The sequence below is a fragment of the Megascapheus bottae genome, chromosome 6, assembly GCF_031878675.1.
Source record: "Megascapheus bottae isolate mThoBot1 chromosome 6, mThoBot2.hap1, whole genome shotgun sequence".
Taxonomy (NCBI): Eukaryota; Metazoa; Chordata; class Mammalia; order Rodentia; family Geomyidae; genus Megascapheus; species Megascapheus bottae.
In genome coordinates, this window is record NC_143514.1 from 79,461,137 (window position 1) to 79,475,381 (window position 14,245).

The 14,245-nt window shown below is 41.7% G+C and overlaps 1 protein-coding gene, 1 non-coding gene and 1 pseudogene across 11 annotated transcripts in view; all 3 read left to right on the forward strand.

Moving 5' to 3' along the window:
- Rere (arginine-glutamic acid dipeptide repeats) overlaps positions 1-14,245 on the forward strand; it is a 391,456-nt gene that overhangs the window by 130,448 nt on the left and 246,763 nt on the right. For all 10 annotated transcript variants that reach the window (XM_090335897.1, XM_090335904.1, XM_090335906.1 and 7 more), the window contains exon 2: positions 7,972-8,437. In XM_090335897.1, the coding sequence (XP_090192023.1) occupies positions 8,116-8,437 (322 nt within the window). In that variant the 5' untranslated portion in view covers positions 7,972-8,115. The remainder of the gene's footprint in view (positions 1-7,971; positions 8,438-14,245) is intronic.
- Positions 9,825-9,964, forward strand: LOC150062556 (U4 spliceosomal RNA). The gene has a single exon (XR_016536031.1). It is a non-coding gene; the product is annotated as a U4 spliceosomal RNA (small nuclear RNA).
- LOC150062557 (U1 spliceosomal RNA) lies at positions 10,726-10,877 on the forward strand (annotated as a pseudogene).

Genomic DNA, 14,245 nt, shown 5'->3' on the forward strand with positions numbered 1-14,245 from the left:
TTGGTAGAAATGGTCAAGGAAAAGTCATGGTAGTAGCATCAACTAAAATTTGGGTATTGGAAGTAGACGAATTTGAAGGAAATTTTATTGGTATTGGAATGAGGATTAAGAAATGCCACATTTAGATATTCCCTTGCCATGACAGTGGGCAGGGACATAGATGGTGAGACCACCTAGAAGAGTGGTTAATGGGGAGCGTGAAGGTCCTTATAGTTTGAGTGTATTTAAGTGATACCTTTGTAGCATCTAAAGGAGATCAGGAAAACAAGAAATGAGACTTTCCTAGAAGCCCTCTGGCTGATGCTGAATGGTGAAATGAGAATTAGTAGGAAACTGTAGTGGGTTTGAGACAGAAACTTTGGTGAGTTTGCTTCATTGACTATGATGTGACACATGAAGGCTTTGTCCTCAAGGACTTTGCCATTATTGGAGAAGTGGCTCCAGTTACTGATTGATAGTACTGGTAGGATGCTTGCAGACTGTTTTGCAGGTAGGATGGGGCAAAACTAGAGGCTGGACTCCGGTCGGCCTGAGAGGCTCCCTAGGTTTGGAGAACAGAAGTGCTTGAGGCTGTGGAAGTTCGGCTAAGGGGAAGGGGAGAATGTTGTAGCAGATAGGTTCCAGGGACTGGAGGCAGCTCTCAGGAGTGAAGTAGGGGGAGTGACTGAGACTGAGAGCCAGAGAAGGAAAGAAAGGGCCATGACTTGATTTTGGGTCTCTGTAGTCTGTAAAAAGGAATGGTGCATATTTTGCATTGCCAATTAAATGCTACATGAATTAAGTCTCAGTAAAGCTGTCCCCCATGTCCCAGTGGTATGCTGACAGTTAAAGTGATTGGCTTTGTTGGAAGATGAATTGGGCAACAAAACTAAACTTTTATAGTCACAGAGACTAATTAGAAAGCATATGTCTCTCTGTGTGGGAGATGGTGATAACTTGAAATAGGCAAACTAAGAAGGAGTGATGGATAAATTCAAACTTTCAGAATGGTTGGTAAACCATGAAAGCTGCGCAAAATTATTGGTATGTAATTGGGCATTTGAAAAACACAAATAATTTTGTGGTTGAATAAGGATAAATTAAATTTCCCTGGGGGCATTTGGTGTGGAAATCAGGTGAGTTCTATAGAAAATGTGGCTTGAACAGCTTAGACAATGGCAATGCATTTTCTTAGAGATGGGAAATTTACATGATCCACACGAAGGTAATTTGGAATTTCTATTTCATTTGTCATCAGTTATTCATTATTGGATGCTTTTATAGGACAAGTGAGTTTCTTGAGGATAGAAATGATTTCTGGTGACATTTCTGTCTTGCATAGTATACTGTGCTATTGATAGTAAGCCATGATTGAAGTAAGTATATATTGTTGAGTTTGTGACTTACTTTGCAACTACAAGTGCGTTTACATGCTTTATACTTAATTTATTTCAGCTACCCTGTGAAGTAGCTAAGTATTATCTTCATTAGCAGGATAGATCTTTTCTGCCAAGTGTCATTTGATAGGCATAACATCATTATGGGCTATACAAACTTAACAGTTCAAGTAGATGGGCTGTGAGCAGCTGATCAGAAGCATTCTGTCTGTCCTATCCTGCACTAAATGATGACTCAGACAGGTAGAATAGTTTGCCCAAGGCCTGGAGCATATGGCAGTGGCAAGACTTGAATCTCAGCTGCTCAGTCCATCCCATCCTGAATCCACACCTCCAGGGGAAGCTTACATGAACTTGAACCTTGAGCAGAACAGAACTGTTGATACTTTGAAGTGGTTCTGAGAAACATTGTGAGGAATTTATTGGATTCATCTTGCAGCTATAAAATGTTTGTAGAGACTGAAGTATCCTGAAGTAACTAAGTAATGAAGAATAGTTCTGTATCTTTGACAGTAAAATTGTCTTGTTCCTGATTAGATTAAAACAAAATGGAACCAGCTGGCCAAATTGTGCCAGTTATGAGGAAACTAACCGTAATGAATCCTGGGAGTACTGCTTTTGGGAATACATTTAATTTGTTAAGTTTTGTATATCCATCCTCTCCATAGCAAGAGTAATAATCATTGTTTTGAACACTAAAATTTTTCATAATAAAACTCTAGCTCCTTAGGAGGCCGGGATCTGAGAGTGCTGTTCAGAGCAGCCTGGGCAGAAAAGTTTGAGGAGACTATCTAAAACCAAATCGGCCAAAGAGCTGAATTGGAGGTGTGCCTCAGGTATTAGAGTGCCAGCTGTGAACAATAAACAAGTAATGAGAGCAAGGCTGAGTTCAAGCTCTGGTACTAGTGTGTATACATGCACATGATGTGTACACACATTATTTTCATTTACTTCATTGTTAGTCTCAAACTAATTAGGGAACCAAATTTAGAACTGGACCTTTGTGTGTACTTAGTCTCTTGTAGGGCTTGGACCCAGAACTTTGTATTCTACCACCAAGCTATAGCCCAAATCTCCTTCATGTGTTTGTTATGACCACCACCCATTCGTCCCTGAGCTCTTGGTTTTTCCCACTCAACACTTAGATCAGCAGTTTCATTAATTAGCCATTCTGGCCAGATTCCATTGAGTGGTAGTTATTGTTGAGTCCTCAACTCATTCCATTCCTGCCTACTGCTCTGGTGTTATTGTTGAAGCCACTTTAGGGAGTCTTCCCTGAGCATCTTGTTTAATTGTATCCCCCTAATTCTCACATAATGGCCCACTCACTCACAGCCTTTCCTTTGTGTGGACATGAGGCTGTCTCCATTCTCTGCAAGGAGCAGGGATGCTTGTGTGTTTCTCTGCTGTTTTTCAACACCTATGGCCACAAGTAGCAGATAATAGGTGTTCAGTGAACTAGGTGACACTTTGTGTTTTGGACTATATTATTGTTTGAAATATGTTACACTATGTTTTCTGCTTTATTGAGTTGAGCAGTAATTAACAAACACATTAAAACATTTCTTTTGTCATTCTTGGAGAAGAAAGCAGAATGAATGTGTTCCCTAAAACTGTCAGTCCAAATTACCAGCCTAGATTCATGGAGGACAGGTTGGTGCCTGTGGGGAGTTAGAGGCCAGCTGCACAGAAAGCAGTAGGTCCTAATCAGGTCAGGCAGGATTTTCTCTGTAAGACCTGTTTCTGCATCCTTCCTTTGTCCTCATTGCTTGTGTGGCCTTGTATAAATCATCTCTGTGCAGCTTTTTAGACTGTACAGTGAGTTGACAATGCTGTCCGGTTCAGTTTCCTGAGCTATTGAAAGGATCGAATGAGGAAATTGCTCTGTTGACCTAACATTGCTATAAAGGTGAAGTTCTGTTATCTATTCTGCGTATCATTTCTAGCATATTGAAGCGACAGCTCTCCTTCTTAGCACCATCTGGGCTCCCTGTGAGTTCCTTTATTCAGATGACACATTATTGGTCACAGTATACTGATCCTCGGAAAAATCAGTCTGAATATTAGGGAAAAACATATTGATACATTTTAGAACCACATGTACTTGAAAATTGGATTGACCTTGTCTTTGTAGTACTGACATTCTTAGTTATCTTATGGTTGACTATATAAATATATACTGTATGTATATCTGTTAATAATAAAATAATAGGAAAATATACTTGATTTTGAGATAACTAGGAAAACATTGACTTTGTAAATGGAAACTGTCTAATTTTATAGGAAGTAATGAAACTGAATTTATTTTTTGTCTATCAGTGCTGAAATAATCTTTCTTTTTTTGCTTTTTGCCTGTCCTGAAGCTTGAACTCAGGGTCTCGGTGTTCTCTCTGGGCATCTTTTGCTCAAGGCCAGTGCTCTACCACTAGGAGCCAAAGTACCACTTCCAGTTTTCTGATGGTTAACAGGAAACGAGAGTGTTACACACTTGTCTATCTGGGCTGGCTTCTAACCATGAACCTCAGGTCTCAATCTCCGAAGTAGCTGGAATTTCATGTGTGACATGTAACACTGCTTTTTTGGGGGTAGTCCTAGGGCTTGAACTCAGGGCTTGAGCCCTGTCCTTGGACTTTCTCAAGGCTAGAGCTCTACCACTTGACCCTCAGCACCACTTCCAGCTTTTTTCTATGCATATGGTACCGAGGAATCGAACCCGAGTCTTCGTGTATGCTAGGCAAGCACTCTACCACTAGGCCAAACTCCCGGCCATGGAATAATATTTTTTAAACAAACTTTTCTGGAGTAGATATTTTGTTGATACCCGGGAGAATAATCTTTTTCTTACATATGAGAGTCATTTCCGTCCTAAACTGCATCTTAGTTGAGCTTCTTAGCCTAAGATTCTCCTTAATTTGTACCACCCGTAGGTCTTGATAAGGTTTCCATGTTAGAGAGAAATTTTAATTAACTATGTTAGTTTATCTTTTTTTGGGGGGTGGGGTAGAGAGGATGATTGGCTTGCTCTTTTTCTAAACCTAACTGTGGTGTAGAATGTAATATGTTTGTCACTTTCTGTATTTTCAGTTACTAATACCAGTGGCTTTCAGGGACTTGGGAATTTTCTGAATAATTTTTTCTTTCTTCTTTTTTGTTTTGTTTTGTTTTTGCCATCTGGGTTTAGCTCAAGCCCTTGGACTTTCTCAAGGCTAGAGCTCTACCACTTGAGTGTCAGCACCACTTCTGGCTTTTTTCTATATATGTGGTACCGAGGAATCAAACCCAGGTCTTCCTGCATGCTAGGCAAGCACTCTACCAGTATGTTTTCTTTTTAAAAAATATTCTTAAAAATTGGAATCCTAGCTGTACGTGATGGCATACGCCTGTAAATCCTAGACTCTGGAGGCTGAGATCTGAGGTTCTAGGTTCAAATCCAGCCAGACACTAAAGACCTTGAGACTCTTAACTTCAATTAACCACCAGAAAACTGGAAGTAGCCTGTGGTTCTAAGGGTAGGGCTAAAGAGCTCAAGGATAGCACCCAGAGTTCAAGCCCCACAATCAACAACAACAAAAAAATTGAAATCCTATCTGAAAATGCTTGTCCTCAGTGGAGAGAAGTAATCAAAGCTGGCATTGTATTCACTCAGCCTTCTATGACCTTCTGGCATTATTGCATTATTGTTTCTTCCTGGGTCATTCCCCAAGGTGGTTGTTAAGGTTTTTATTATTCTGATTTTCTAAGGATATTTGACATGCTTACAGGAAAGTTTAAGCTAGTATCAGTTTTGATCTGTGCATTTAATCTGTAAAAATTTTTACGATTCTGGCATGAGCAAAGAGAATTTTCTCTGCATGGAAGGACTACAGACTACAATTTTAAACTAATCTGTTGTTGGCTAAGTAAACAGGGCCAGTCTTTCATTTGTTTGCACATGTTGTTTTTTGTCTGGCTTTAGTAACATGAGAAACAGATGGCTCTCAGATCGATTGCTGCCTTCCTTTGTTGCATTGAGAGCTAGGATCAGGCTTTCTTCATTGTAGTTTTAGTTCTGAACATCTGACACTTAGTATTTAGTAAAGATTGTTGGGAAATGAGATGAGTTACTAGAGGAGATGGAAGACAAAAATGACTGGCTATGAATAATTCCCCCCCCCCCCCCCCCCCCCCCCCCCCCCCGCCAGTCCTAGGCTTGAACCCAGGGCCTGAGCACTGTCCTTGGGCTTTCTCAAGGCTACAGCTCAGCACCATTTCTGGCTTTTTTCTATGTATGTGGTACCAAGGAATCGAACCCAGGCCTTCATGCATGCTAGGCAAGCACTCTACCACTAGGCCAAACTCCTGGCCCGGTTATGAAGAATTCTAAAATTGACATTTCAACAATTTTTTTTTGTTTTCTCTTTTTTTGAGGGGGGGGGAGTGGTAGGAGGGTTAGTCTTGGGACTTGAACTCTGGGCCTGGGCACTGTCCTTGAGCTCTTCAGCTCAAGGCTACCACTCTACCATTTGAACCACAGTGCCACTTCTGATTTTTTTGGTGGTTAATTGGAGATACGAGTCTCACGTTCTTTATTGTCTGGGCTGGCTTTGAACTATGATTCTCAGATCTCAGCCCCCTGGTTACAGGTGTGAACCACTGGTGCCCAGTACTAATTTATATATATATATATATATATATATGTATATGTATATGTATATATATACACATATGAATTAAAGTTGTGTTGGAGTTGCAGAGTTGGAGATTCTTTAAAAGATTTAGCTCTGGAGGAGTGTGTTAGGGGAGCTGTTCATAGTGGAACCATCCTAGTACTCACTCCCTAAAGGTAGGATGTTTTTTCTGGAATTGATATTGTTAAAGTAGATAGTAAATCTCTATAGAGAAATGATTTTTTTTTCTTCTGGTGTATACCTAGAATGGTAGATAGGAAAGATTTGCAAGGTGTAGCCTCTTATTTTAAATCTGTTACTTCTGTTTGACTCAAACATTTATTCTTGAAAGGTACTTTGGAAATTTGAGAAAGGCAGTCTTCAGAAGACAATGAATTATGACATTTTCCAAGGCTGTCCAAATTTATTTTGTATAGAAATCTTTTATTTTGTATGCTCTTTCCCCACTGTAGTTTGTAGGTTTAAGTTAATTTGCAAATTTTTCCATTATATGTTGTCAACTAGAGGATATTTTTGCTTTATTTTGGGGGTGTGTGTCAGTCATGAGGCTTGAACTCTGGGCCTGGGCACTTTCCCTGAGCTCAAGATTACTGAAGTACCCCTTAAGCCACAGCATCACTTCTGGTTTTCTAGTGGTTAAATGGAGATGAGTCTCAGGGACTTTAGTGCCTGGGGCTAGATTTGAACCTGCCATCCTCAGATCTTAGCTAGCCTCCTGAGAAGCTAGGATTATAGGTGTGAGACTCCTTTCTCTTTTTCTTAACAGAGAATTGTTGATACACAGAAAGTCCAGTTAGGATGTAGACGGTTTTATTATTATTATTATTATTTTTTTTTTTTTTTTTTTTTGGCCAGTCCTGGGCTTGAGCTCAGGGCCTGAGCACTGTCCTTGGAGTTTCTCAAGGCTAGAGCTCTACCACTTGAGCCTCGGCACCACTTCCGGCTTTTTTCTATGTATGTGGTACCAAGGAATCGAACCCATCATGCATGCTAGGCAAGCACTTTAACCACTAGGCCAAACTCCCGGCCCGGCCCTTATTATTTTTTTTTTAATTAATGAAGCAGAAAGCCTCAAACCTTGGAAGCTAAGGCCAAAACCCGTATTGAAATTGTGTATCACTTGTTCTAAACATTTTAATTATAACCTGTTTGAAGCTTTTGTGTATAAACAATGAGTAAGAAAAAAAAGATTTAACAAAACATGATATTAGGTGGGGAGTGTGGCCTAGTGGTGGTAGAATACTTGCTTATCATATACAAAGTCCTGGGTTCGATTCCTCAGTACCATATACATAGAAAAAAGCCTAAAGTGGTGCTGTGGTTCAAGTGGCAGAGCGCTATCCTTGAGCAAAAAACATGCCCAGGGACATTGCCCTGGCCCTGAGTTTGAGCCCCAGGATTGGCAAGAAAGAACAACAACAACAACCCTCCCCCCCAAAAAAAACCCCCAACATCAACAAGAGAACCTCATGATATTAGGAGGGAAATAAAAGGGTGTGAAGAACAGTCATCTATCCAGTATGTGTGGCCTAGTGGTAGAGTGCTTGTCTAGCATGCACTCAGCCAACAGTTTGATGCGATTCCTCGGTACCACATACACAGTCAAGGCCCCAAGTGGCGCTGTGGCTCAAGTGGTGGAGCGCTAGCCTTGAGAAAAAAGTGTCCAAGGACAGTGCTTGGATTCCCCCCCCTCCAAAAAAAAAAAAAAGCTTCTGGTATGTATCCTACAGAATGAAGAAGAGTGAGGGAAAAGGTGTGAAAGGGAGGGATGGGTGAAAATGCTAAAGCGGTGGCACCGATCAGGACGCATTGTACTCATAACCTGCTTGTTAAATAGCAACTCCTTTGTGCAACGACTTATTGTTATTTTTTTTAAAGAGGAACCATGAAAGTAAACCCAATCCCCCCTCCTCTCTTTTCTCTGCTAGCATTTTTGACTCGTTGGGGTTGTTGGAGTGGTTGGATTTTCCCTGGAATTGAGTGAGAAATTCAGAAGACTGAAGCCCAGGCTTACTGTCTACCTTTCACGGAGGCCTAGCCGTGAGAGGACAGAAGAAGGCACGTGGCGAATCATGACAGCCGACAAAGACAAAGACAAAGACAAAGAGAAGGATCGGGACCGAGATCGGGACCGAGAGAGAGAGAAAAGAGACAAAGCAAGAGAGAGCGAGAACTCAAGGCCACGCAGAAGCTGCACCTTGGAAGGAGGAGCCAAAAACTACGCCGAGAGCGATCACAGTGAAGATGAGGACAACGACAACAGTGCCACCGCGGAAGAGTCAACCAAGAAGAACAAGAAGAAACCACCGAAAAAAAAATCCCGCTACGAGAGGACCGATACCGGCGAGATCACCTCCTACATCACCGAGGACGACGTGGTCTACAGACCTGGAGGTAAGGATGTGCCGGCGGAGTCTGCGCAGTGTGGGCAGGGAATGATCTGGAGATGTTCTGCTGACTCAAGAAGCTGTGGAACCCAGAGGAGTAGACGTGAGCGTGGCGGAGTGGGGGTGGGAGTTAGTAAACACAGGATGCACTTGGGTCAGTGGAGCTACCTGCTTCTTTGCTACTGGACCCCGTCCTGATTTGAGTGTTAATTAGAGTTCTTTCCTTGTTGTTCTGGGCCTGAGCACTGTCCTTCGACTTTCTCAAGGCTAGAGCTCTACCACGTGAGCCACACAGCACCACTTCCGGCTTTTTGCTATGTATGTGGCATCAAGGACTCAAACCCTGGTCTTCGTGCATGCTAGGCAAGCACTCTACCACTAGGCCAAACTTCTGGCCCCGTGATTTTTAAAAGATGTTAGAAGTTGCATGGCAATGCCTGAATCAGCATTTATCTTTGATTCAGATACATCCATTGGACAGTGAGAATGTTTCAGCTGTCAAAGATTCTTTTTTTCTTTTTATCTGTCTTGGGGCTTGAACTTAGAGCCTGGGGCCACTGTTCTTTGGGCTCTTTTGCTCAAGGCTAGTACCCTACCATTTTGACCCAGAGCTCTATCCACTTCTGGATTTTAGCAATTAATTGGAGATAAGAATCTCACAGGGACTTTTCTGCGTGTGCTGGCTTTAAACTGTAATCCTTAGAACTTACTATCCTGAGTAGCTAGGATTACAGGTGTGAGCCACTGGCACCTGGCCAAAGGTTCTTTCATGTATGCCATTACCACACATTGTCACAAATCCTGGGATTTGTGTGCCATCACACCTGTTTAACTCTATATCATGAGAAATAAATAAAATATCTTATCATTTAGACATGATTGCATTATGCTAACTTAGAATAAGGAGCAGTCTACCTTCTACCTCTTTTTCTATTGTGGTAATGGGTATCCTTGTTGTGTGTAACACTGAATGCAGCTCATCCTTTTTCAAAGTGGGCACATTACTCTTAATATTGAGCGAGACAGGTAGCATGTTAGTGGTCAGATGCTTGTGGGAAATGCTACCCCAGCTGTTCCCTCATGACAGGAACATAATTATTGTTTCTGAGAAGTTCCGCATTTAAGGAAACCTGCTTTACATGAAGAAAACCTGTTTCCTTGTTCATTAGACTGTGGCACCTTATTTCTATACAATTATCTCCCTAAGAAACACTGATTTTTAGAAGACAGGTTTGAGGAATGTTGTACATTCTTGTATCTTTTGCAGAGTAACAACTTTTTGGATGTTGAAGAACTTCTCTCTCCTTGTTTTCCAAAGAATATGTGGAAGGAGAGTGCTGAGAATTTGATTTTTTTTCTTTAAATATAATTTGTTTTTATTAAAGTGCTGTACAAGCTTTGCACAGTGGCAGTATCATAGCCAATGAGGTTTATCCGAGGCGTGATTATTGCTAATTGAAAACTTTTCCAAAACCCCGCCGTGATGACTTGCAATATAGTCGGCACTGGCAATTTTTGACAGTCACTATGGAGACTGAATAAAAATAAATAAATAAATTGCTGTACAGAGAGCTTATTATTTCATAAGGCAGGTAATGAGTACATTTCCTTTTGGACAATGTCACCCCCTCCTTCACTTTCCTCTAGTTTTCTCCTCTTTTTTCCTTGCTCACAAATTGTGTAGTTCATTTTCACAAATACTTGGTTCTTAATTAGGTGCTTTGGGAAGTACTGTTTCCACCAGTCTCTGTGGAGGATTGGTTCTGGTATTCCTGTAAAATTCCAAAATCTGTAGATGGTGTGTGCAAATGCTTCATTTGCACATAACCTGTGTACTTCTTTCATATACTTTCACTCATTACTAGATTACTTGCTATCCCTAATACAGTGTACATGGCATACAAATACTATACCATGGGAAAATGTCAAATGTCTGTGCATGTTCAGTTTCTTTTTTTTTTCAAATATTTTCCATCTGAAGTGGATGTCATTGAAGGACATCATTCTGAGACAGGCTACTCTCAAGAAAACAAAATATTGTGTGCTTTCACTCATTTCTGCAAACTGGACTTAAAAATACATGCATCATCTGGGGCCGGGAGTTTGGCCTAGTGGTAGAGTGCTTGCCAGGTTCAATTTCTCGGTACCACATATATAGAAAAAAGCTGAAGTGGTGCTGAGGCTCAAGTGGTAGAGTGCTAGCCTTGAGAAAGTCCAAGGACAGTGCTCAGGCCCTGAGCCCAAGCCCAAGATGGCAAAAAACAAAAAAAACAACAAGAAAAACCCCATGCATGTGTACTTACCTGACAGGGGAGATAACATGATCATGAAGGAGTTTTCCCAGGGCGAGGCTTATCCATTGCACTCTGGATGTGCTGACCCCTGCAGTTTCCCCAAATGTGGAGAGTCAACTGCATAGTTTGCGGTAGTGGGGGACTGTGTCTGTGCTAAAAAGAAAAAAAATTACATGCATCCATGGGCATGTAGATATGTATGTATGTCCATGAACATAATTATTATGTGTATTGACAAAAAGAACATGAATCAAACTTCTTAGGAAAAAGGGCAAGTGGAAGGGAAAAGTTAAAGGATGAATACTTGTGCAGTCCTTTGCGCTTATATATGTAAATCAGTGAAAGCTATTGGAGAAGGGGCTAGGAAAGAAAAATAGACTATAGAGTGTGGGCACGAGGGACCGGGAGTTAAGCTAACAATGGGATGGAGAAGGGTTAATTTGGTTGAAATAGATTGCTTACAACTATGAAAATAGAACAGTAAAACCTATTGGAGATGTTTTGGGATGGGGAAAAAGTATAAAGTATCTGGGATACTAAAAAGCAACAATGAAGTCCATTTGTCATTGATTGAGTCCATGGATGCAGACTCATCTGATAAGACAGAGTTAACTATATATAAACCAAATTATTTGAGATTTCTGCATTTATACTTCATATGATTGTTCCTTGAGCTCAGGTGGAGAGCTGCCTGCCTTCCTTCGCTTTCCCCTTTCCCCTTCCCCTCCTCCCTCCCTCCCTCCCTCCCTCCCTCCCTCCCTCCCTCCCTCCCTCCCTCCCTCCCTCCCTCCCTCCCTCATTTTTACCTACTTGCAGAGGTTCTGTGTGTTTTGTTCTGTGTGGGGGGTGGGGGGCGTCATGGGACTTGAATTCTGGGCCTGGGCACTGTCTCTGAGCTCTTCAGCTCAAGGTTACCACCCTACCCCTTGAGCCACAGGCCCACTTCCTATTTCCTAATTGGAGATAAGAGTTTTATGTTCTTTTTTACACACACACACACACACACACACACACACACACACACACACACACACTATTTTTATTTTTATTTTTGCCAGTACTGGGCTTGAGCTCAGGGCCTGAGCACTGTCCTTGGGCTTTCCTCAAGGCTAGAATTCTACCCTGAGCCACTCAAGAATCGAACCTGGGTCTTCGTGCATGCTAGGCAGGCACTCTACCACTAGGCCAAACTCCTGGCCCTTTCATATATTTTTTATAGTAATTGTAATAATAGAAGGGTTACATTATAGTCACCAGATAGAAGGTGCATTACTTCACAAACATTGGAGTCTTCTTTAGTGCCCGGGATCCAGGATCCTCAGATCTCAGCCTCCTGAGTAGCTGGGATTACAGATGTGAGTCACCACATCTGGTTATGTTTGGTTCTTTTTGAACATTAACAACTTGTAGAGAACGTTATAAATGATGTCTCTAATAAGATAATACTGAGTTCCCCACTGTGGATCCGTAGTGTGTGTGTATATATGTGTGTGTATTTTGAATTCAGCTCCTGCACTTGCCAGGTGGGTGTTCTACCTCTGAATCTCCAGCTTTGGTTTGCAGAAATTACTTTTGGGGAAGTAGAAATGGGGGAGCCAGTCCTGGGGCTTGAACTTAGAACCTAAGCGCTGCCTTTAAGCTTTTTGTGCTCAAGATTAGTGTTCTACCACTTGAGCCACAGCTCCACTTTCTGCTTTTTGGTGGTTAGTTTTGGTGATAAAGAATCTCATGGATTTCCCTGCCCAGGCCTGTCATTGAAAACTGATCCTCCTGATTTCTGCTTCCATGGGTTGGGTTACAGTAGCATAACTCCATGCCCAGCTATTACTGATTGAGATTTTTTGAAAACGTTTTCCCTTGGGCTGGCCTAGAATGACAACTATCAAGCTCACCTCTCAGGCTCTCAAATGGCTGGGATTACAGGCATGAGTCAGCTTGCCTAGCTGTAGACTGTTCTTTTGAGAGGAAGCACAATGAGGCAGAGAGTTGCTGAACAAGAATATGTCCTCTGGAGGCAAGAAGCCCAAGATCAGTGAGTTGTAAGGATTATCTAAGGGAGCATGGCGGTGAGGGGATTTGTTCCCGGTCTCTCATGACTTCTTGGCTGACACATTCCTGGTTTTCACTTGTCACTGTCCTTGAATAGTGTATCTCTAGTCTCTCTGGATTTCTCCCTTTTCTAAAGACATCAGGCATACTGAATAAGAGCCTACATTAATTTTAATTATATGTTCAACTTTGGTTTCTAAGGTTATATTCAGAAATAGTGGAGAGTCGATCCTTAACCATGTGATTGGGGAGGGGTGTGCACTTCACCCATAACAGGTAGGAGGGACTTTGCTGTTAGACTAAAATTTGACTGTTTGAGCTCTCAGTGTGTGTCATTAAAACAGTTGTGAAAGGCCAGAGCGTAGCCCAGTGGTAGAGTGCTTGCCTAGCATGCATAAAGTTCTGGGCTCGATTCCTGTACCATATACACAGAAAAAGCAGCAAGAATTGTGCTGTGGCTCAAGTGGTAGAGCTCTAGCCTTGAAAAGGCTCAAGGACAACAGGCAAACAAACAAAAACCCCAGTTGTGAAAATTTATTTCTTACCTTTATATTATAATATTCTTTAATTGTAGATTACATTACGTTCTTAATAATTGAAATTTTATTTTATGTTTCCCAGTCTAAAAAATGATGGCCTTAGCCATGCGCGGTGGCTCACTCCTGTAGTCCTACCATTCAGGAGGCTGAGATCAAGGTTGAAAGCCAGCCCTGGCACAAAAGGACCTGAGACTCTTATCTCCAATTAACCTCTAGAAAATGGGGTGTGGGGCTTCGCTCAAGGACAGTGTTCAGGCCGAGTTCAAGTCCCAGGAACCCCTCCCGCCCCCAAATGATGTTCTTTTAGTGTATATTAGGAAGATATTTAAATTCTTCATAAGTAAAAGAAAGCTCTTATCACATGAAAATACTTTATCTCCAAGTGTCAAAAGGAACTAGAAAAACTACTGTTCTAAAAGTTAGCTTTGATAGAAAAAGAGCAAGTGAGCTGGGTACTGTGGCTCACATCAGTAATCCTAACTACTCAGGAGGCTGAGATCTGAGGATCTCAGTTCAAAGCCTGACCGGGCACTAAAGTCTGTGAGACTCTTATCTCCAGTTAACCACCAGAAGACTGGAAATGGCTCAGTAGATCAAGGGGTAGGGTGGTAGCCTTGGTGGCCTTCAGCTGAAGAGCTCAGGGACAGTGCCCAGGCCCAGAGTTCAAACCCACGACTGACCAAAAAGAAAGAAAGAAGAAAAGAATAGAGAAGAAAAGAAAAAGAGCAAGTGGTAGAAATACAGAGACGAGCAATGTCTTCGTAGACTTAATAGGGAAAGGTCATTAGGTATGTGACATGAACTGATCAAAGCATTGGCCACAGATTAATATCCCTTTGGGGGTGGGCTAGCCACACACAATCTTAGGTTCTAATTCTGAACTATTGAATCAGAATCTGTTAATTTTTTTTATTAAGATTCGTATGTGATTTA